This window comes from Trichomonas vaginalis, chromosome VI (assembly GCF_026262505.1).
Source record: "Trichomonas vaginalis G3 chromosome VI, whole genome shotgun sequence".
Taxonomy (NCBI): domain Eukaryota; phylum Parabasalia; order Trichomonadida; family Trichomonadidae; genus Trichomonas; species Trichomonas vaginalis.
The window spans coordinates 744368-765679 of NC_067208.1; the positions used below are offsets into that span (position 1 = coordinate 744368).

At 33.8% G+C, this 21312-nt stretch overlaps 12 protein-coding genes across 12 annotated transcripts, besides 2 other annotated features; 7 read left to right on the top strand and 5 right to left on the bottom strand.

Moving 5' to 3' along the window:
* Positions 1-7300: part of a mobile genetic element that runs on past the window's edge.
* TVAGG3_0780400 (uncharacterized protein) lies at positions 397-1011 on the top strand (the record flags this gene model as incomplete). The annotated part of the gene is made up of 1 exon (XM_051246290.1): positions 397-1011. The coding sequence occupies one exon, from the start codon at positions 397-399 to the stop codon at positions 1009-1011; it is 615 nt and encodes a 204-aa protein (XP_051081765.1).
* TVAGG3_0780410 (uncharacterized protein) lies at positions 1238-2014 on the bottom strand (the record flags this gene model as incomplete). The annotated part of the gene is made up of 1 exon (XM_051246291.1): positions 1238-2014. One exon carries the CDS (start codon positions 2012-2014, stop codon positions 1238-1240), a length of 777 nt encoding a protein of 258 aa, XP_051081766.1.
* On the top strand, positions 2032-4962 carry TVAGG3_0780420 (phage tail repeat-like family; the record flags this gene model as incomplete). Its single annotated transcript, XM_051246292.1, has 1 exon — positions 2032-4962. The coding sequence occupies one exon, from the start codon at positions 2032-2034 to the stop codon at positions 4960-4962; it is 2931 nt and encodes a 976-aa protein (XP_051081767.1).
* On the top strand, positions 5289-6089 carry TVAGG3_0780430 (integrase core domain containing protein family; the record flags this gene model as incomplete). Its single annotated transcript, XM_051246293.1, has 1 exon — positions 5289-6089. The coding sequence occupies one exon, from the start codon at positions 5289-5291 to the stop codon at positions 6087-6089; it is 801 nt and encodes a 266-aa protein (XP_051081768.1).
* Positions 6341-7303, top strand: TVAGG3_0780440 (organellar and viral DNA polymerase type B; the record flags this gene model as incomplete). The annotated part of the gene is made up of 1 exon (XM_001308443.1): positions 6341-7303. One exon carries the CDS (start codon positions 6341-6343, stop codon positions 7301-7303), a length of 963 nt encoding a protein of 320 aa, XP_001308444.1.
* Positions 7304-8068: 765 nt separating this feature from the next.
* TVAGG3_0780450 (protein serine/threonine kinase protein) lies at positions 8069-9801 on the top strand (the record flags this gene model as incomplete). The annotated part of the gene is made up of 1 exon (XM_001308444.1): positions 8070-9233. One exon carries the CDS (start codon positions 8070-8072, stop codon positions 9231-9233), a length of 1164 nt encoding a protein of 387 aa, XP_001308445.1.
* Positions 9802-9997: 196 nt separating this feature from the next.
* On the bottom strand, positions 9998-10528 carry TVAGG3_0780460 (uncharacterized protein; the record flags this gene model as incomplete). Its single annotated transcript, XM_001308445.1, has 1 exon — positions 9998-10528. One exon carries the CDS (start codon positions 10526-10528, stop codon positions 9998-10000), a length of 531 nt encoding a protein of 176 aa, XP_001308446.1.
* Positions 10529-10702: 174 nt separating this feature from the next.
* On the bottom strand, positions 10703-12676 carry TVAGG3_0780470 (uncharacterized protein; the record flags this gene model as incomplete). The annotated part of the gene is made up of 1 exon (XM_001308446.1): positions 10703-12676. One exon carries the CDS (start codon positions 12674-12676, stop codon positions 10703-10705), a length of 1974 nt encoding a protein of 657 aa, XP_001308447.1.
* Positions 12677-12985: 309 nt separating this feature from the next.
* Positions 12986-16921, bottom strand: TVAGG3_0780480 (uncharacterized protein; the record flags this gene model as incomplete). Its single annotated transcript, XM_001308447.1, has 1 exon — positions 12986-16921. One exon carries the CDS (start codon positions 16919-16921, stop codon positions 12986-12988), a length of 3936 nt encoding a protein of 1311 aa, XP_001308448.1.
* A 1655-nt stretch (positions 16922-18576) lies between these two features.
* On the top strand, positions 18577-18813 carry TVAGG3_0780490 (N-acetylmuramoyl-l-alanine amidase family; the record flags this gene model as incomplete). Its single annotated transcript, XM_051246294.1, has 1 exon — positions 18577-18813. The coding sequence occupies one exon, from the start codon at positions 18577-18579 to the stop codon at positions 18811-18813; it is 237 nt and encodes a 78-aa protein (XP_051081769.1).
* Positions 18814-18837: 24 nt separating this feature from the next.
* TVAGG3_0780500 (uncharacterized protein) lies at positions 18838-19053 on the bottom strand (the record flags this gene model as incomplete). Its single annotated transcript, XM_051246295.1, has 1 exon — positions 18838-19053. The coding sequence occupies one exon, from the start codon at positions 19051-19053 to the stop codon at positions 18838-18840; it is 216 nt and encodes a 71-aa protein (XP_051081770.1).
* Positions 19054-19122: 69 nt separating this feature from the next.
* Positions 19123-19756, top strand: TVAGG3_0780510 (uncharacterized protein; the record flags this gene model as incomplete). Its single annotated transcript, XM_051246296.1, has 1 exon — positions 19123-19756. A coding segment is annotated over one exon (634 nt), but the record flags the coding sequence as incomplete, so codon positions are not given.
* A 431-nt stretch (positions 19757-20187) lies between these two features.
* Positions 20188-21312: part of a mobile genetic element that runs on past the window's edge.

Sequence of the window (21312 nt, forward strand, 5' to 3'; positions counted from 1 at the left end):
AACAAATTCCATGCATCTCTGTCGCCATTTCTGTTAATATTTTTGCTGTCATTCATATCATCCACTTCCCCATCCGTTAGCTTTTGAGGATATGCGTTAGAATAGCTGTTCTTAAATGAAGGCTTTTCACCTTTGAGAGCATAAACTCTATAACTTTCTGCATACTTTATGTTTGAACCTCCTGAGCCATCATTGACATAAATTTTTATAGGCTTCCACCCTTTGTTCATGTTCCTGCTTCTTCCCTTAGCTCTTTTGTTCAGTAGTTCTACATCTTTATACACAGCACCTGTCTCAGTGAATTCAACAATATTTTCATTCGTTAGCTTTACATTCAAACCCTTGTCGAGTATATTGTTCATTTCATACATATAAAAGGTTTTTATTCTATATGAAATGAGAAGCAAATCCATCTTAGCTGGTGCCGTTAATGTTCCAATTGAACCAACATCAAATGTTGACTCACGAACGACAAACAATATTGTCATAAAGAACTATAGTTCAGAGTGTTTGAAAGAACCAGAACCAGAGCTGAAATCCGTGAATTTAAACTCAGCTTCAAACGCTAACGCTACATCAGACGTTAAGTTAGAGTATCCACCACTGGACCAAATTCTTTCAAGAGAAGCCAACGACAACCCTTACACAAATGTTCAAACAAATCCTTCAGATAACGTAGACCATTACCTTCTTCAGTTATACCAAACAATTTTACTCAAAGACGATAAGAAGCTTTTGACAAATCTTATAAGCAAGAACCAAATAATTCTAACAAAGGAGGACCTTGAAAATGTTATCTCACGAATAACAGGGAAACAATGTGTCATTGACTATCTCGACCCTGAAATCGAATGCTGTGGTCAAACGCCACCATTCATGAAAATAGGTAACATCCGCATCATTGAAATACCAGGAACTCCAGGAGTTGAGTTTAAGTATAAATATTCGAATGAATATACAAAACTATCTACCGACTATAAACTTTGTTTGAAATATGTTTTAGTAAATTAAAGCAATTTGTAATATCTGTCCAAAACTTCTTCAACAGTATCGAACTCATCTTCGTAATGCAAACCTAATCTTATTGACTTGGTGCAGTTTTCACTAACACAATATAGTGCTTTGCGCTCTGTGCCTTTGGTACTTTTTTCTGTTCTCTTGACCGACATAACTAACTCATTTGTTTCATCAAACAGCAACAACCAAAGTTCATGACCTAAAATATAACATTCATACTTTATATTTTTAGCTCTGAGTTCTCTTGTAAGCCGTTGCATTTAATATTTTCTAAAAAGTCAACTTCAACAGTCATTCGCACTGGTGCCTTCAGTTCTACAGGCTCTCCTTGAAAGTCAACAAGTCTGAATTGCATGTCTTTCAAATTATGAGGACTAATGCGAACCCATTTACCTAAATGAGTTGCTATGACAGGAACGTTTGGAATGAACATTGAATTGACTGCATAACAGAAAGACTTATATTCAACTGAACCTTTACTATTAACTCCCGAAATACCTGTGACATTAGCTATTTTAGACTCAATGTACAAACAATTGCCATAACATACGTATGGAACAGATTTCATTTCAATCGTTTTGTCAACACTTTTCAAAGGAAATGTCATATGGTATGCACCCAAAAGAAGTTGTACTCTATGACTCATTCTTGGTATCTTAAACTCCTTCGCAGAATTGAACTTCAAAACTCCCGCAATAAGTTTAACATTCATTAAGTTTTCTTTGTTATCCTTGTTTATTGTAGTATTTATGAGAGCATTTAACACTCCAGCTAATGTTTCCATCTTATATTCTACATTATTGTGAAATCTTATTTCATGCTTCTTTCCATCTATTTCAAGCTCCATGAAATCTGTTTCGTCAGTTATGACAAAAGCTGCGATAGTATTGAAGTCAACCATTCTGAAAGCAAGTGCCTCATTCTGTAGTCCTAAGTTAGTTTGTAACTTTACTGTTCCGTATTCGTTCGGGTCTGTACTTTGTAAATAGAACAACATTTTATTCTCATTAAAATATGACTATAGCCGCTTATGCGTATGAAGCTGATAGAGCTAAATGTTTATATTTTGGTCAATACTCTCTCACAATTACTGACAAATATATTGTTATCAGTGATGGAAATACCGAGAAATACATAACATGGAAGGACTATGAAAAGTTTGACCCTATTTTAACTCCATGTACTATGCCATTCATTGTAAATGGTGAAGTTGTCATGAAGAACGACACAACAGTATATAAGTCTGTTCATGAAGCATTAGAATATATGTTGAATCATAATCCCGAAAGATTTGACCCAAGCACTACACCATGTGCAATGCCTTTTATTAAGGACGGTGAAATCGTAAGAGTTCCGGATTCAACGGTTTACACAGCTGTTCAAAACAGTTTACAAAACATTTTAGCGAATATCTTTAATTCAGAAACTACAGAAATAAAATTACCGTATATAACAGATGCTAAAGAAATTAAATCAAAAACGACAACATTATTTACGTCACTTAATGATTTAATGACTTATATCATTAATATTCCTGCACCAACTACAGCATTTGATCCAAACTCGACGGTTTGCAAAGTACCTTTCATAAATGACAGTTCATTAATTACTTTAAGGGATTCGACAGTTAATGAATCATTAAAGGCTTCATTAATGAAAATCATTGATTTTAACTCATTCATGAATACATATAATTCATTCATTAATGTTTCATATGCTTCTAAAGAAGGTGAGCCAAAAACTATCGATAAAGCGGTGTATGAAATAAAAGCATCAACGACGAAATTGAATTCGTTAACTTTTGACGGTGATAGTTTCGTTAATGACATAACATCGGGGAAAACGATTTTAACGAAAGAATACTTAAAATCTCATGTTAGTGAGTTCGTTGAAATTGAAAAAGAAGGTGGAATTAAGTTCGATCCACTGAATTTCATTTTCAGCTTAGCGAATGCAGGTATTAATTTTGCCGAATGGACAACAATACAGAGTGAAATAAACGCAATATGGACGTTTTTGGGGTCAAAAGCGGGAATGAGTGAGCTTGTAAATGCTGCAAGAACATTAGGTGAAACGGGAAATTTTGTCGATGGTTTTAAAAGACTTGTTTCAAACGTTTTGACAAACACAAAGAAATTATTTAGATATACCGTACATAACGGACGGATTTTCGAACAGATAGCAACAAACCCTCCGGTTATGGCTGCGTTGATGATGGTTAGAGATATAAAACCACGTAACGACGGGAACGGAGAACATGAACAACAGGATACTGGTCGGGTTATTCGAGACATTAAAAACGTGTATCCTGAAGTTATTGATTTATTTAGAGGAGTTAATGATTCAATTTCAAAACATTCTATAACCCTCGATGAAGAGAATAAATTAACAGATTATATATTCATCATTATTGCAGAATTAATGAAGAGAATAAATGAAAAAGGAATTGGTGATATCATTAATGTCAGCGATGTAATGATGAAAAGAAATTTTGACTCATTATTTACAAAACCGAAAACAGAATATAGTCTTTATGACGTAATTACCGAATTAATGAAAAAGATTAATGATAATAAGAGTTCTGGCGGAAGAGTTGAATTAGAAGTGAATGATGTTAATGAAAAATTAGCCGAAAAAGCAGACAAAAATGAGCTTTTAGCTCTGAGTGATAAAGTCAAGAACCACGTTCATTATATAACTTCAGACGAACAGATTATAACGGACTACCATGGATATTTAACACGAAGTGATGAAGCGAAGACAAAAAATGTTAATGAAAGAAGATATAAATACATTCGTGCTAAAGGTTATGACATAAGCTGTACTGTACAGTATGATGTAGCTAAAGCACCAGAAGCATTTGGTTATACCGGTGAAATTTATGCCTCTACTTTCAATGTTAACGGTGTATTAGTTGAACCAAAATTTACGTTGAGAGTTAAATCAAAAATAACGTTTGAAGATGCTATTAAAAGTAAAGCTGACAAAGTTGAACTCGAAGCAATGAACAAAGTTTTGAAATCTCATAAACACAACATCCCCGATATAAATAAACTTCAAGCTACATTAGACAGTAAAGCCGACAAGAACCATACAAACGAATCCTTCACTACTATTAGAGCAGACGATGTAATATTGAACTATACTCTCGGTTCAAGCGCACCTTCAGAGAATCCGAGTACAAGCGTAAAAGATACACTAAACAATTTAGATAACTATTGCAGGAACAATGATCAATATGTCAGAAACTTTGAAGCATACACACTACCAACAATGTTAGACAAGAAAGCCGACAAGAACCATACACATGAAGAATTTCAAACAATCAAGATTAAAGAAATTAAGGCATGCATCGAAATAGTAACAAAAACAGGAAGAAACGGTGCAACTGTACAAGAACAAAGAATTTATCCTCCTACTTTTCCTAATGGTTTAATAACAAACAATATAAATATTGTAGATGGCAATAAAGTTATAAACGTTAAACATGAACTTCTAACAATGAAGGCCCAGATTCTTCAAACCATATATCCTGTTGGTTCTATTTATACGTCAATGAATTCAACAAATCCAGAAACAGTTTTAGGTTTTGGTACGTGGAAGCAGATTGTAGACAAATTCTTATACTGTGCTAACTCTTCAAAGCAAACAGGAGGCTCAAAGAAAATTAAAGAAGCAAACTTACCCCCACACACTCATACAGGAACGACAAACTTTTCTGGTGACCATAGCCACTCATTAAGAGACCACCCATTATACAACTCAGAGTATGAAGCTGGCAATGACGTTTTATCTCCATCTTATAACAATGCAGCAAAAAAGATTTTTCGACCAACTGAACCGGGAGGTAATCATTCACACACTTTCACAACAAATCCAACAGGCTCGGGTGCAGATTATATGCCACCATTTGTGACTGTATTCGCATGGTACCGCGTTCATTGAACGCGCTTGAGCCTAGAATAAAATCTTTAACTTTACATAAATGAGCTTGAAAGAAGTATTCGAACAACATCCATGGAGGTCATTTAAGAAGTTCAATGAAGCTGCAAAGAGTTGGGGATTTACTAACAGAGCTGAAGTGAAAAAGGTTCTTTGACAAAAATGTTGTACATCAAACAAAAATAAACCCTTACGACTACTTTTTACCAATTTACTCCAACACTCCTGACGCATACCAATTTGACACTCTCATTCAAAGCAGAAAAGGAGGACATAAACCATTCCTCATCTTCATTAATGTTAACACTCGTAAAGCTTTTGCATATCCAATGAGGAATAAAGGAACTCATGAAGTTTTAAGAGTTTTGCAGACGTTCGTGGCAGAACATCATCCCACTTCATTAACATCAGACCAAGACGGTGCATACCTCAGTAATGAAATCACAGATTTTCTCATTAAGCATAACATAACTCACTACACTACTGAAGACCATAACCATAACATACTCGGCATCATAAACCGCTTCATAAGGACTCTCAGAGATTTAAATCAAGAGCGAGACTTTACCGAAGAAACAATGAAACATTTTCTCGAAGTATATAATTCCTCAACACATTCTACAACAGGACATACACCAAATTCAATGACACAACAACAAGAAGAAAAGTATATACAAAAGAAACGAAGCCAAACACAAAATATCAGAAATTCAACACAATTTACCCTCATTCCTGGTACAAAAGTTCGTGTAGTTCTTGACGACAAACCGTTGACAAAGAAACGTTTAAGGTTAAGTAGAAACTATTATATCGTAGACTCTTCGCAAGGTAATGGATATCTTATAAAAGCTGCTGACGACTCCATTGCATTTTACCCTCGACATAAATTAGTTGAAAGTAGTAATGGCAAACTTGCTGAAACCATTGACGAAGCAAAGCGAGGAGTGGTTATTGAAATACTTGGCTATAACACAAACGATGACACTTATAAAGTAAGATATGAAGGAGGCATTGAAGATGTTATACCATCTAAGAACTTGAGAGAGTCGAAGCCAACACATCTGGGTCCATTAGAGCGGGAGTACTGGAAAGACAAAAATATGCCAGAAAGAATAAGAAAGTTCTTCTAAACTTTTTCGTTGGATGTAAATCAGACATGAATGAGAACAGTCATGAAATCATTAATGGTACCATTTATTTACACCAAAAATAATGTTTAGGTGAAGAGGTGAGATCTCACCTCTTTTTTCACCTGTTTTTTCACCCTCACCGCTTAGCGGCTCAGACCCTTTGGGTCTCGTGAATTTTCATGAATTTCCTTAAGATAGAAAAAATAAAGTTAGTTTTATTTTTATTTATTTTTTTATTTTGTATAAAAGATATGATTTCAACAATCGGCACAACAACAATTCAAGCTGCGAACGGCAGGACTCTGTCCACAACAGCACCAAACTCGTTAGTCATGAATCCTACGTCAATGTTGGTAGAGATGAAAAGCTTTATTCCTTCTTCATATACTTTTGAAACAGAAATCCAAAAAATTAAGCAAGAACTGTTAACAAGTAATTTAGACTGTACCGCACAGGATGAAGAAAATGAAGAATATCTTTATGACATGCAGGACATTATTGACCATTTACCCAAATTGCCTGAAATCCAACAACAAAAGCTCACTATTCATGAATTCGATGAAATAGAAGTGAAACCAACTGACTCAGTAGAAATAAAGAAGTTCATACGAAAGGTAAACTATGAATTCCTAGGATATCATTGCAACCATAAAGTTATGGACAAAGATTGCGACATGGTTTATAAAAATATTTCTGACCTTTACAAATCCGAAGAATTTAAGACATACGATAACTTTGTTACATTAGTTGCAAAATGTGTATGGCAGATAAGAGATGAAGATAGAAGAGGCAAAGTATGGAACGAACTGATAAAACCAGCAGCTTTTGAGTTAAAGAAAACCATTGACGCCTTAGTTGTTCTAGCTGGTAATGTTTCAATGTATAACGCAAAAATGAATCCGCAATGTTCTAAATGTAAAGCAGCAATGAGGAAATATAACTACTCAGTCAAAGAGATAGAAAGAATGCGAAACGACTATGCAGACTTAAAGAAAGAAGCAGAAAAGCCAGCAGAAGATAAAATGGATATGTTGACATTTCTTAATAAAAACTATCCCATAGCCGATGATTTCCTTCTGTCTGACGTCAAGAAGAAGTATAAAGAAACTTTCGGCATTGTTAAAACTTTTGATATCCTCAGCGAAGAAATGGAAGCTACGAAATTATTTAGGATTTCAAATATACATCGTACAATTCATGTAAAACGCTTGTGAAAAAAGAGGTGAAAAAACAGGTGAGATCTCACCTCTTCACCTAAATTTATTTTTTGGGTCATAACGATAACATTAACGAACAGCGAATGTTCTGTTCGTTAATTCATCGTTAATGTTATCGTTTATGTTATCGTTTATGTTATCAGTGTCGAACATTCTCTGTTCGTTCCATACGAGGATGAAATGAAGTGTGAATTTAGATCAATTTCGAAAAACACACTTAAAGCAGCATACACAAATGCAAATTTAACGCCCCCAAATGTTAAACCTCTTTTTTAATCATTTGCATTTACCATTCATATGATAATCAAAATACAATAAAATCGAATTAACGCATTTTCTCCATTTTTTTCAAATCGATCATTTTTTTAAAATAGTATACAATTATCTCCTAATACATTTTCAATTTATTATTTATCCGTCCACTGTTTTCAAAAAAATTCAAAGCTGACTTGAATTTGAATGATCCTTGGCCATATTTATTTAATTTATTTTTGTTATCTATTTATGATTCTGATAATAAATTTTCATTCTAATTTTTTATTCAATTTAATCACATCCATCGATATATTCTTAGTTATAGTATACTGATGCTGAATATCCAATTTTTTCTTAGTTAAATAGAAAAGAAGTTTTGAATACACACTGAAATATATAAACAATGGCTATTTTCTTATATATCCATAATCTACCAATTTGATGATCATAATCTTTTCTTATAGAAAAGAGGTTTTGTAATTATCACAATTTTTTTTCTCACAATTATATGACTAACATTCCCTCTACCATAGGTGATTTTGAAATCCGAGAAGAAATCAGTAAGAGCCTCTTCAGTACTGTACATATAGGAATTCATTCGCAATCTGGAAATCGCGTTGCTATTAAAGTTCTCAACAAAACGAAGTTCCAATCACCGGATGACATCACTCGTATACAACGAGAATTACATCTACACATGAAATTACTTCATCCTTTGATCTCACAAATGTTTGGATATTACGAGGATGATTCAAATTACTATTTAATCATAGAATACAGTGAAAATGGTACTTTACTTCAGCACATCAACAAAAACGGTCCAATAATCGAACAACTCGCTCGCAGATACTTTATTCAATTATTAATTGCTGTCGAATACTTACATAACGTTAAGAAAATAGCTCATAGAGATATCAAGCTTGAGAATATTCTTTTTGATAGCTTTTACAACATTCGGCTCACAGATTTTGGAATCTCCAAAGATTTTGAGAACCAACCAGAGTTCCATACCATTTGTGGCTCTCCATCATACTTAGCTCCCGAAATTATCCAAGGTCATCCATACTCAACGAAGTCTGACATCTGGTCATTGGGCGTAGTCCTTTATGCCATGGTCAATGGCAAGCTTCCTTTTGATGCCAGCAACCAGAAGGAGCTCTTCCATAAGATTCTCAAAGAAAATGTTACATTTAATGCTAATGTTTCCCCACAATTGAAAGATTTACTTACAAAGATGCTTAACAAGAACCAGAATGCCAGGATATCCCTAGAACAGATCAAGGAGCATCAATGGTTCTCAATAACTGACTACAATATCGTTAAAGATTTCTTGGAATGCCTTGAATCAGAATCCATTGACCAAATAGTCCGCAATCAGTTAGAGAACATCAGCATTGATACAAAGGGACTCCTCGTTAAGCTCCACAATGAAAATTCCGATTCTGCCACGATTGCTTACAAATTACTTTCCAGAACACTTGAGAACAAAGATATGAGGGCAATTTTCAGAAGCAAGATCCAGAAGAGACAGAGGTCTTCGGCTGAGTACGATTCGCCAATTTCCTTGCCAAAGAAACTTTGCGCAGCGAACAAGCCGAAATCACAAGTGTTCGATAAGAAGATTGATCTCCTAGCACTTGTTGAGAAATTGCCTCCAAATGTCCAATTTTAATTTTTATGACAAGATTATTTTTATTTATTTGTACATATTATGACCATATTTAATCGGATGATAGTAAGCATGACCGATTAAGTATCATTTTATCATGTATTTTGTGATTTTTTTATTCAACTACAATTGTTTGTTTCTTCAATAATTATTACATTACTATTCTTTACATTTTAACTCAAATCAGCATTCTAAATCATTATTTTGATATTTTATCTGAAATATAAAATAAGATTCAAATATGGCCTTTTAAAATGATGAAATACCACCAAAATTACTCATTATTTTATCAAACAATATGGATTCTGCATTAATAAAGTTTAAAAACTTACAGATTATGCCTGTAAAACCATGAAGATCTGAAATCAGTCGATGGAACTAATTATAATGTAATCTTTCATATATCATTGAAACAGACTCCCCGAAGCAGTATCAATACATGCAGAATCAAATTGATTGCTCATAATAAATCTTGAAATTGATTGTTGAAATACACAATCCTTTACACATTGCCATATTTTTGTTTTGGTTATAAGGAGAAGAACTCCAATGTTTGGATTAAATTTGAAAAAACAATTTAAAAAATTATTTGCAATTTGGACGGAGCTTGCCTACGGCCAAATTGCAAATAATTTCTTTAATCGTTTGCAAATTCTAATTTTCAAGAACGTTAAAAGTTCTGAAAATTTGAATGCTTGCAAACGATTTTGCATTTTATATAAAAAAATATAAACCCGTTTTTACTATGTATTTTAAATCAGACGAATTTACATTTCATCTTGTTCCTCAAATTCATCTGAGAATGGATCATTATCGTGGGTAATTTCGCGTGAGTTGAATAATGGATTATCATGCGTTGCGACTTCATCCATGTTAACTGTAGATGCTGTGTTTTGACTGATTTGTGTTTCTCTTTCTTCCAAATCACTGCCTGAGCTTGGACTATCTTCTCTTGCTGCAGATGGGTGTCTCTTCTTTATCAATAAGACAGTGAGCAAGACAATGAGGACAAGCAATACGAATCCGGCAATTCCGATTGCGATGTAGAGCCAGTTTCCAACTCCTGCTGTCTTTGTATTAGCAGAGGCATCCTTGGCGCTGTCAGTTGTCTCGTTTCCACCGCTTGGATGGTTGTCAACTGTTGTTTTGACTGTGAATCCGAGAACAACTGGTGTTGACTTCAATTTCTCTGGGTCTTCAAGGTAAAGGGAAATTGTATGTTCACCGATAGCCAAATCCTTAGCGATGTTGATTGAGAATGTGTAAGACATATCCTTACCGTTAGAGCGGAGTGTCATAAGGACTGTTGGATCTGCAGTATCGATTGCGTGGAAGATCTTGAGGTCGTCACCTGAATCTAAATCGCGAACTGTAGCTCTGAAATGGAGAACTTCACCTTGTTTGACAATTTCATTGACAACATTAGCTCCGATGATCTTTGGTGGGTTCTGGATGCTGAACTTGAATGTTGTCTATTCTGTCTCCAATCCATGGGAATCAACTGCATACACACCAAATGTGTATGTGCCTTGCTTGAATCCTTCTGGAATTGTGATGGAGAATCTGAATTGTTGTGGAGTACTGTCCATCTTGACTGATGATACTTCAGTGAGTTTAGTTGTATCAATGGAGTACTTGAGGTTGACATCAGTGTATGAATTGACTTCACCAGCGATTGTGATCTTTTCTCCGTCCTGGTAGACAGTCTTTGATGGTATTTTAACAGTCATTGTTGGCTGGAATGTGACTGACAACTTGGCAAACTTAGGATATGATGAGTAGTATGCGTGGTTCTCTTTGTCGACTTCATAAGAAGATGAGATCCATACCTTGACATCATTCATTCCATATGGAATTTCATCATTGATATCCAAACCGAAGCTGAATGTCTGGTCGCCCTTTCCATTTGATGTAATCTTGGTAGAATATTTAGCTGGTTTCTTGTCACCAAATTGTACGTAGATGTAGATTTGCTTATCAGCATCAATATCATAGAAAGCACCGCTCAATGTGATTGGTGATCCTTTGATACCGTATGGCTTTGAGAACTCAATGGAATTAAGAGTTGGCTTGTTGACAACAAGAATAATTTCATCGGTAGATGACATTGAGAATCCGAAGTTATCTTCAACGACAACTTTGATTCTGTGTGATCCATAAGTTGCAGTGCTTGGAATTGTAAGAGATCTCTTGTTTTCGAATTGTGAACCATATAATGCAATTTCTTCAGAATCAATTGTAAGACCATCGAAGATGTACTTGAGTGTGACAGTCTCATCATCAACAATGTAAATAGAGAAGATTGCTTCATCTCCACGCTTGTAGAGATAATCATTTGTTAATGTTGCAGTGAAAACTGGTGGAGGACTGACTCTGAATGATGTTGTGAATATCGTGGAGAATTCTGGTGGAACACCAATTGTGTATCCTGTACCCCAAGAATATGTGAACTTATCTGAGATAGCAAGTTCAATCTTTGTGTCTCCAACGGCACTGTAAGGTATTTTACAACTGATATCAATTGAAATAGTTCTTGTCTTCGATGTATCGTAGTCTGGTCTGAATAACAGAATTTCACCGTCATTAATTCTGTAATAGACATATAAGGTTCTTCCTTCATCATTTTGTTTACATGTTAATGTTGCATCAAATGTATCCTTGTTGAAATATGTTACCTTCTTTGGAACAACATTGGTAATTGAGATTGGACTCCTTATCAAAATTGCAAATGCTGGCATGTAATCATCCTGGTAACCATTTCCATCTTCGCATATAACATAGAATCCATATGCATTTCTATCGTATTTCAAGTGAACTTCGAATCTTTCTCCAGTGAACTTCTTTGGCTCCTGAGTGCAACCATCAAAGGTGATTTTATCAACCTCATCAGCTTCCCATGTCATGAGATTGTACATCATCAAATAAATCGTGGCATATCCATCTGCTGCGATCGTTCCAGACACTATAATATCTTCATCTGGCTCGTAATAAAACTTTGGAAGATCGTCCAAAGTGAATGAAGGCTTAAATGTCTTCTTTAATGGCTTCTTAACAGTTTTAGAGAACATCAAAGGTTCTGTGAATGATCCGTCTTCATTTACATAATCATCCAATTTCGCCATTGAAGCAAGGAAGAATTCAGCAACGACTGCGTTTGAAACGAAGTTTAATTGTGGGTAAAATTCGAACTCTTTGAATTGTCCATTTGAGCCATCTGATTTGATCTCAAGATCAATTGGTATGATTGTTGGACCAACCTTGTAGAAGAGGAAGAGCAGCTTATCATGATCTCTGTCATTGAATGTGACATTGCCTTTAATCTTTTCACCATCAATGAAAAGATTCTTATCCAATTCGAGACCAGTGATGTAAGGAGAGTTCAAAGTCATAAACTTCTTCTCTCTCTCAGAGGAAATACCATGCTTATCAGTTACAACAACTTTCATCTTACTGTAACCGTATGTATTTGGTGAGTAATATGATTTAGTTCCAGTTGTAAATGGAATATATACATCAAGCTTCTTCTTGTATGTTTGAGGTCCAGATACAATAATATCATTAACAAGAACTGAAACATTGAATGTGTCTTCATCTTCTGCTTTAACACGAACCCTTATTTCAGCATCTGATGCAAAATAGTAACTTTCTGGGAAGTCAACATCAATTTTCGGAGGTTCTGTTAAGATAACTGTTGCAGTAACGTTATTTATAGATCTATAAAATCTTTCTGGAGGATATGATAAATTACTTCCATACTAAACCCATAATGTGACGGTGACTTCCTTTTCTGTACCAATATCAATTGGGAATGTGACATCATACTCATTAGTATACCAATCAACAGCCCTCTTCTGAACATTAATATATTCCTTATTATTATATGTGTAACATGCAACGTAGTACAGAGAGTAAACACTCCATCCACTGTAGGCAACATCAAAAGTGAATGTTACTCCCTCTTTTGTTGCTGCTGCGTGTTCAGGTTTAACTGATCTAATTTCAAGATGAGTCTTGATAATAAAAGTTTCACGATGTGTTAATGGTTTTGTAAAGTTTGGTCCTGTGAGGGTGAATACAAAATAATTAGTATACGAAGCTTTAATTGAGATATTTTGCTTGTGTACTGTTGGTTTCGTGAAGTTATAGGTATATTCGTCATAATAGTTTTTAATTGTTAGAGTGCATGGTAGATCTGTTGTAATGTTAACAATTATTGGGAATTCTTCATCAGTTGGGTAGATGTGTCCGTTTGGAACTTCAACAGTGAACATTGGATCATTTACAAATGTAAGTGGAATGCCTACAGGATCTGACTTCGAATTACCCTCAAATGTAGTTGAAGTATTTTGGTCTGCAGCAAAGATATAAATGGTCTTATGTCCAGATGGCTGGGAAACGAGATTTTGTAATGGGAATTGGAAAAATTGTTCTCCAGAATTCGAAATAGCCTCACCAATAAGGATTGGTGTTTGAGTATCGATTTGCTGATAAATGTAAAGTTTCTTTGAATTATCATAGTCTTCCAATGTACCATTGACAATGACGATTTCATCATCATCAATTTGTGTGGCATTCAACATAACATTTTTCAGCTTTGGCTTAGACTTATAGATGAATGGGCAAATCTTTCTCTTGGAAAGAGGTGCTTCATTGCCGAAGGAATCAACTGGATAGTATGAAATATTATGTTCACCTAATGTCATATGCTTTGTAATTTGTATCTCATAATTATAAGATTTGGATAATTTGGTTGTGGCATCTGTTGAGTATGGAATATCTTCTCCAATCTTCTCGTCATCCAACCAGAATCTAACACCACCGGATCCATCATCTCTAACAACATAGTTAATATTGAATTTGTCATTATAACCAAATTCACCTGTTGGGCAAGCTGATTCGATGCTTGGTGATTCAGAGATGCTAACTGTAGCACTCTGCTTGTTTGATACACCATTAGCATGGCCTGATGCTGGATCATTATCATCATCGATCCAGGCGACTAACTTGAGATTCTCATTTGATACTGTTGTTTGAATTTCATAATCAAATGAAACTGTTTGATAGTCTGGACCTCCTGCAGATTGCATGTGATGTGCTGGTTGAACGAATCGATCTTCTGTTTCTTTGCCTTCTTTGACAAAGAAATAAAGTTCCTTTCCTTTATCCAAATCTTTGAATCTGGCTGTGAGACGAACTGTTCTTAATTCTGCAGTATCACTTTTGAGTTTTGTAACATTCGAATTAATATCAACAAGATTTGGTGTATTAATTACTCTGAAACTCAATTTTTGTGGGTTCTGTTCTGCTGGCATATCATATGAATCTTTGACATTGATGTTAATAACGTGAGGATTGCCGTTATTATATTCACACCATTGTGGGACTGTAAAGAAGTTTTCAGGTACTAAAGTCCAGTCTTTGTTTGAGGTATAAGTTGTCTTCAAACCAGCTGTATCGAAATCTGTTCTTCCATCAAGATCATATCCGATCTTACCTTGGCCATCATCATTAATACTGAGCTTGATCTCTATTCTCTCGCCAGCTCCAGCATAAATTGCACCTGTGTTTAGGATCTTGAATTCTGGTGCCTTTGAAACATGGAGTGTCTTTGTGATATTGTTTGAATTTGCAGATGGAGATAATCCTGAATCTTGATTTTGGCTTGATGAAAGGAAGAAAACAATTGTGTGTGTTCCTGATGAGAGTTTTTGGTAATAGTTAATGTTGGCAGTAGATTCAACGCCTGGTCCTGGAGCTTTAATCTCTTCGGAACTGATTCTTTGAATTCTTTGACCATCAATTTGTGCCATTAAGAATAATTCCTTCTCTGCATCTTTATCAGTGAAGACTACTTTGAATTGAATATCGTCTTTTGGTTTAACACGTTCTGGGAAGTTTTCAATCCTGACAATATTTGGTTTATTGCGAATTATAAATTGGTGCGTTTCTTCATTAGAAGGCAATCCATAATCATCTTGAGCCTTAACAAATATTGTGTAAGCTGCTGCTCTATATGGAACATCGTTAAGATTTACTGCAAGAGTAATTGCTTGTGTTGAACCTGCTGTTGGATTGTATCCAATGTATCCTGAGACGGATGTACCAGGAATATAGGAGTTGATCTTACCTTGTCCGAAATCACTAACTGTTACATTTAATTGGAGCAATTCGTCACTTGAGTATTCTGTTACTTCAGTTGATGAGAGCTTTAATGGTTTGAGAGTGAGAACTGGTTTCTTATTGATTGATAAGTTATAATGACCTCTGTAGACATAATTATCTGCCCTATCTTTTGCATTTAACTCAAACTGCTGATTACCTTCTGTGTTGAAGTTTTCTGGTACTTTAGCATTGATTGTAAAGGTTTGAGAACTTCCTGTTTGAGTATATTCATCTGAATGGAATTGCTGTCCAACTGTTGTATAGAATGTAATCTTTTGAGCTTGATCTTGATCTTTGAACTGACCAGTGATTGTAAATGATTCACCTGGGGCAAGTTTTGTTGGAGAAATTTCAATATTGGAGACATATGTAGTCCAATCCATAATGAAGTTGTAACTGTATATCGCCGAGGGATTCTCCATACTGTTTTTGGCATAGACTCGAAGAGTATACTGTCCAGATGATTGGATTTTAGAAACTGGGAAAGATATTGTATCTTTAATAGAGATTCTATTAGTTGATTGTGTTTGAATAAATTTCGAAACAGAATCAATCTTATATTCAGCATTTTTCTTATAACAATCTGCATATACTGTTACATTGCCATATGCTGTAAGAGTATATTTCAGATTTATATTATCGGTTTGATTAAATGTTGCGTCTTGTTGAGGATTGCCTTCTGAATTAAAAACAAGATCTGGAGGCTGTGAAACTGTAGCATGGACTGTAATTTCGTTTGATCTAGTGTCAGGTTTGTCATGCTCTTGAATATAGCATTTATAATAATAATCTCCTGCTTCACTCTTTTGAGGCAGTGAGAGCGTAGCACGATCGTTTCTCCAATTAATTTGCTTATTTGTTAAATATACTTTGTCATTTTCATCATTTGTATTAATACATCCAAAGTCATACCTCTTTGAATTATCTGTAAGTCTCATCCATACTGTAATATTAATTTTTTCACCGACTTTATGAGTAACAAGTTGTTTTTCTGCCATGATGTCAAGCGGTTTCTCCATGATCGCATAAATGTGTGTGGCAAGGATTTTTGTTCCGTCGGCTGGTATCTCAATATTGTTACATGAAAAACCAGTGCCTACATCAACTGTTTTGCTATCTTTTACTTGAATTTTTTTGTCATCTGGCATCTGTTGGAAAAAGTCATTGTATCCATCTCTATAATTTCCGTACCAAAATCTATCTGGTTTTATGTATCTCTTATCTGTGAAGCTTTTTGACCAAGGTAAATGATCAAAAACCATTTTCATATAATCTTTATGACCATTCGATTCGGCTAATTGTCGATATGGCTCTAAATTAGAATCGATATAATAATTGTATATTCCTGGAGATATTGTTCCCGATTCAGGTTTGCTATCAAAAGGTGTTATGGTATTATCATACAAATTATCAAGAAAACCAATGTTCATGCATGCACCAAGAGAAAATGTCTTGGGATGCGTAGTGTTCTTATTTTGGATTATGAATAGCAAATATCCGTCATTTCCAGTTAGGCTATCAATTTCCATATGAAAAGCTAATGGTCCATTTAGTTCAGTAGATTTATTAACTGGCTTATATATTTGATTATCCACTCGGATTTGTACCTTAATACCAGTGAATACGTATGTTATTGGTATTGGTTTACCATTGAAGGTATATTGTATATCTGCATAACCTAGTTGGTCACCATATATGTCTGGGAAACATAGTCAAGCGCCATTTCTGATCGAACATAAATGGCGAAGAAGAATCCGAGCATTATTTACAATTAATTGAATGACAAAAAATTTCAGTAATTTGAAATAAGCCGTTTCAACACGAAATTTTTAAATGCAATAATTATAACAAGTATATCGAACCACAAGGAAGTGTTCTTTTTTAGAGTACTTTTCAAATTTATTAAACTAAAAAAAAGCAAAAAAATATCAAGTATAATTCCTAAGTAAAATTCATTTAATAGTTTTGATTTTATCAAATTCAGTATCTGTCAAATTGCAAAATAGTATCAATTTAATGGTTAAATGCTTTATAATTTATTCAAGCTACATATAGAACAATTTTAATGCATATTTGTAAAACTTTTTATCTGGCATAAATATTAAAAGTCAAAATTCCGAAGAAATTGCTCATGATATCAATAATAAATACAGTAACTAGATGATTTATATATTTAAAATTCCGAACGATGTAATTCTTAGGTCAGTAGTATATGATGAAGGGTTTAGTGACTTTTTTTGTAACCGTAAGAATTCATACAATATTGAACGATTTTGTATCATTTTTTTTAACATATGAATTAAAAAATATATGATTCTTACGGTTTTTATTCTTACGTTTACACTCAACCCATACATAGTGGGATTAAAAAAATTGTTGAATAACTGAATGGAATCAATGAAGTCATACATTTTGAATAATTTATTTTTTATTTCGTAAGAAATGAGTGGATCAAGATTCGTAACCGTCAATCAATTAATGGATGCTCTTTCACCAATTCTTGAAAATGTTAAACAAGTAGATGTTTATATTATAAAGGTAAACATAATATTAAACCCATTGCTTTTGCATTTGATAATAAATTAATTCCAGATATTGAATATATAACGAATATAACTAATAAATGGTTCAAACGAATTCCAACCACAAAAGTTCTTTGTAAATTAATGATCAAAACCGAGGCCAAAGAATTTCATGAATTTACATATCATCCAAATAAACTAGCAGAAGTTGCATTTAATAATGAAATATTTGATGGGCTTTAAGGACCCGGGCTCAACGAGTCATGATTTATGAAATCAATAATTTGATTTATTCGCTCTTCAATAATTTCTATTCTTTTTGTTAAATCATCTATTTTCATTAATGAGGTGATTCTTGATTGAGGAATAGATTTCAAACTAACCACTCCTTTTATTTTTGAAATTTTGAATCCATCAACTTTAAACATTTTATTCAATTTACACGTTGTCAATTCTTCAAATAATTTTTTATTATTAGCATAATAGTCATTAAATTCTTCAACAGATGAAAAAATTTTTATTTCAGTAATTGGTTTAACAACGTTTATTTTTTGTTGAACATTTTCACTTTCATTTATTTTTAAAATTGGTTTCATTTATCATTAAATAAAAATTAGAATATAAGTGATGAAATATATTTTTTAATTAATATTAAATCAGAAATGGCTGCAGGATTCTTTAAAAAATTATGGGAAGGAATTAAGAAAGCTGCGGGTTGGGTTCATCAAAAGATTATTAAACCCATTGCAAACTTTTTGGCACCAGTAGCGAAAACGGCAGGAACTATCATAGGTGGAGTATTAGGTACTAAAGCAGGTAATCCGGCGATGGGAGCACAAGCAGGTAACGCAATTGGTGGAATAGCTGAAGGAATACTTAATAAAATAGGAGGTAGATAGTGGAAAAATAAATAAATATTATTTTTATCTTAGTATCGGTTGAAGTCTTTGATAAACTTTTTCTCCTTTATTTAATATTTCTCTTATTGGGGCGGCTTTTGGTGTTATTGATTCAGCAACGTCACTAATTGCTTCTTTATTCTTAAATATCCAATTTGCTCCTTTCTTCATTGTTTCCCAAACTTTATGCGCTCCTCTTTTTACTTTATCCCACAGTTTCTTAAATATACCTGCAGCCATAGTTGATTATTTCATTAAAATTAAAAATTCATTTTCATCTTTTAATTTTGATTTTTTATTTCATAATAAATGACGACTAACTATTTGGTGCCAAACACTAAACCGATTAATGGAAATGTATTTCATTCATTCGAAAAGATAAATGAAATATTCGCAAAGAATGACGGTAGAAGATATTATAGAGAACTTGAAAGTTCATGCTATGACTCTGATGCTCCATATTTTGATGATAAACAAACTCATTTAAGAATTACAAATCCGGCTCATGATGTGAACCAATTAGGTGACACATATATTAAACGCAAAGTTAAAGCAACTCTAGTTTCAAATAAAGCTTTCACATGTGATGCCGTTTTTAAATGCATGCGTTTATTCGTTGGTTACAAATCATCAAATCAAAGCTTTAAACAATTAGAAGTAGAAACCGAAAGAGGTGATGCCGGTTATCTTCAGATGGATTGCGCCCGTGAATCTTTCGCATTTGCAACATATAAACCAAAATCAGAAAGGAAAGTTAAAAAGTTTGTTCATTCGTTATATAATAATGTTCAAAAATATGATAACTCAGTATGTGGTAAATATATTGACCCTTCAGAAGTTTTCAAGAGAGCAAATGAAGAAGTTGATGTCACTTTTGATATGATTATTCCGGTAAATGATTTGTTAGCATTTCAGGCGTTCGATGATTATCCTAAATCATTTGGTGATATCATTCTTAAATATTATGTTTTCAGGGATACTTTAGTATTTTGTCAGGTTGACCCGTTAAGAGTTGCTGATTTACAAAATTACGTTTATGAAAAGATAACTGATGAAAATTATGAAAAGATTATGAATCATGTTTATAAATATGATCGCAAATTCCAACAAATCGGACTTCCTACCAAATTAATTACAAGCTTAGCCGCTACATCTGCTGACGCAACAGTTGAGGACGTTATTATTTCATGCACAAAGATGGAAGTTTTAGAGGATAAATGCATTACACCAGGATATGGTTTAATTGAAGAATCAGTTAAAGCAATACCACGTTTATTCAGTAAGGAAGATCCATTCATGATTCCAGCTCAACATATTGATGTTCGTTCACTAAATGGAGGTTGCATCACTCCTGAAGGTATTAGCTCAGATTTCTCATACGCTCTTCATAATGTTACAGATGTTGTGTTAACATTTCCGAAGAATGCAATGCAAAGAACGGTTTTAGAAAATCCAATGCTTCGAGGTCTTCAGGTCACTATAGATTCCAGAAACTTCCCCGATCAAGCGATGACCACAGTGGGTGATATATTCTTTACACGTATGCTTCAAGCTTCTGATTTAGATGGAGTGAATGAATGCACGGAAGAATACGAGGACTCATTAACTAGACCACTGAATGATGATAATGGCACGCCATTAGCTAGAACATGGAAAGACCAAACTTCATTCTTATGCACTATTCCAGTTCAACGTGATGGAGCGGGTATATTCTTTGATGGATTAGAAACTTTCAATTCACAAGTTACAGTACAAGTGAAAGCTTATCCAATCATTCAGGGTGAAAATGACACTTACTGTTCAAAGGTGACAAATCCTCCTCAGGTTTGGTTTACTAGGACTACATATTGGACATGGACACCGGATGAAGGTTTGAAATATCATCCAACAGGTACACCACCACAGTATAGAAGTTCATATGATGAAATATTGATGAATAGAAATGTTTAAAATTATAAATTTATTTTTGATTAAATGGATTTAAATTCATCCACCCCTTATGAAGAATTAGCAGGAGTATATAATACCTACATAGATGATATGATTAATGAAGCATTGAGTGATAATAGAAATGCTCTCTCTAAGGAAAAATTAATGAAAATTCCATATTCTGAATGTTACTTAAATTCAATCACTGCAGCAATTGGTAAACAAAATAAAGGTAAAACATTAACGATATTAAAACAAATTATCATTATTGCTAACACTTCCCCCCATTCACACGTGTTAATTTATATCAACCGTTCAGGTTCACCTTCAGATGATACATTTGAATCTTTAAAGCATTTAATCAAAATTCCAATTATTTATTTATCACAAGAAGAAGCAGAAGATTATTTAAAAAACTTTTTAATGTATAAAGAATTATATAATACAATCAAGAAGCAAGGATTAGAGGATAAAATTATTGATAAACAACGGGATGAATTATTTGAAACACTTTCTATTTCAAATTTTGATAGAGAATTTTTGCATTCACTAATTTTTCTAGATGATGCC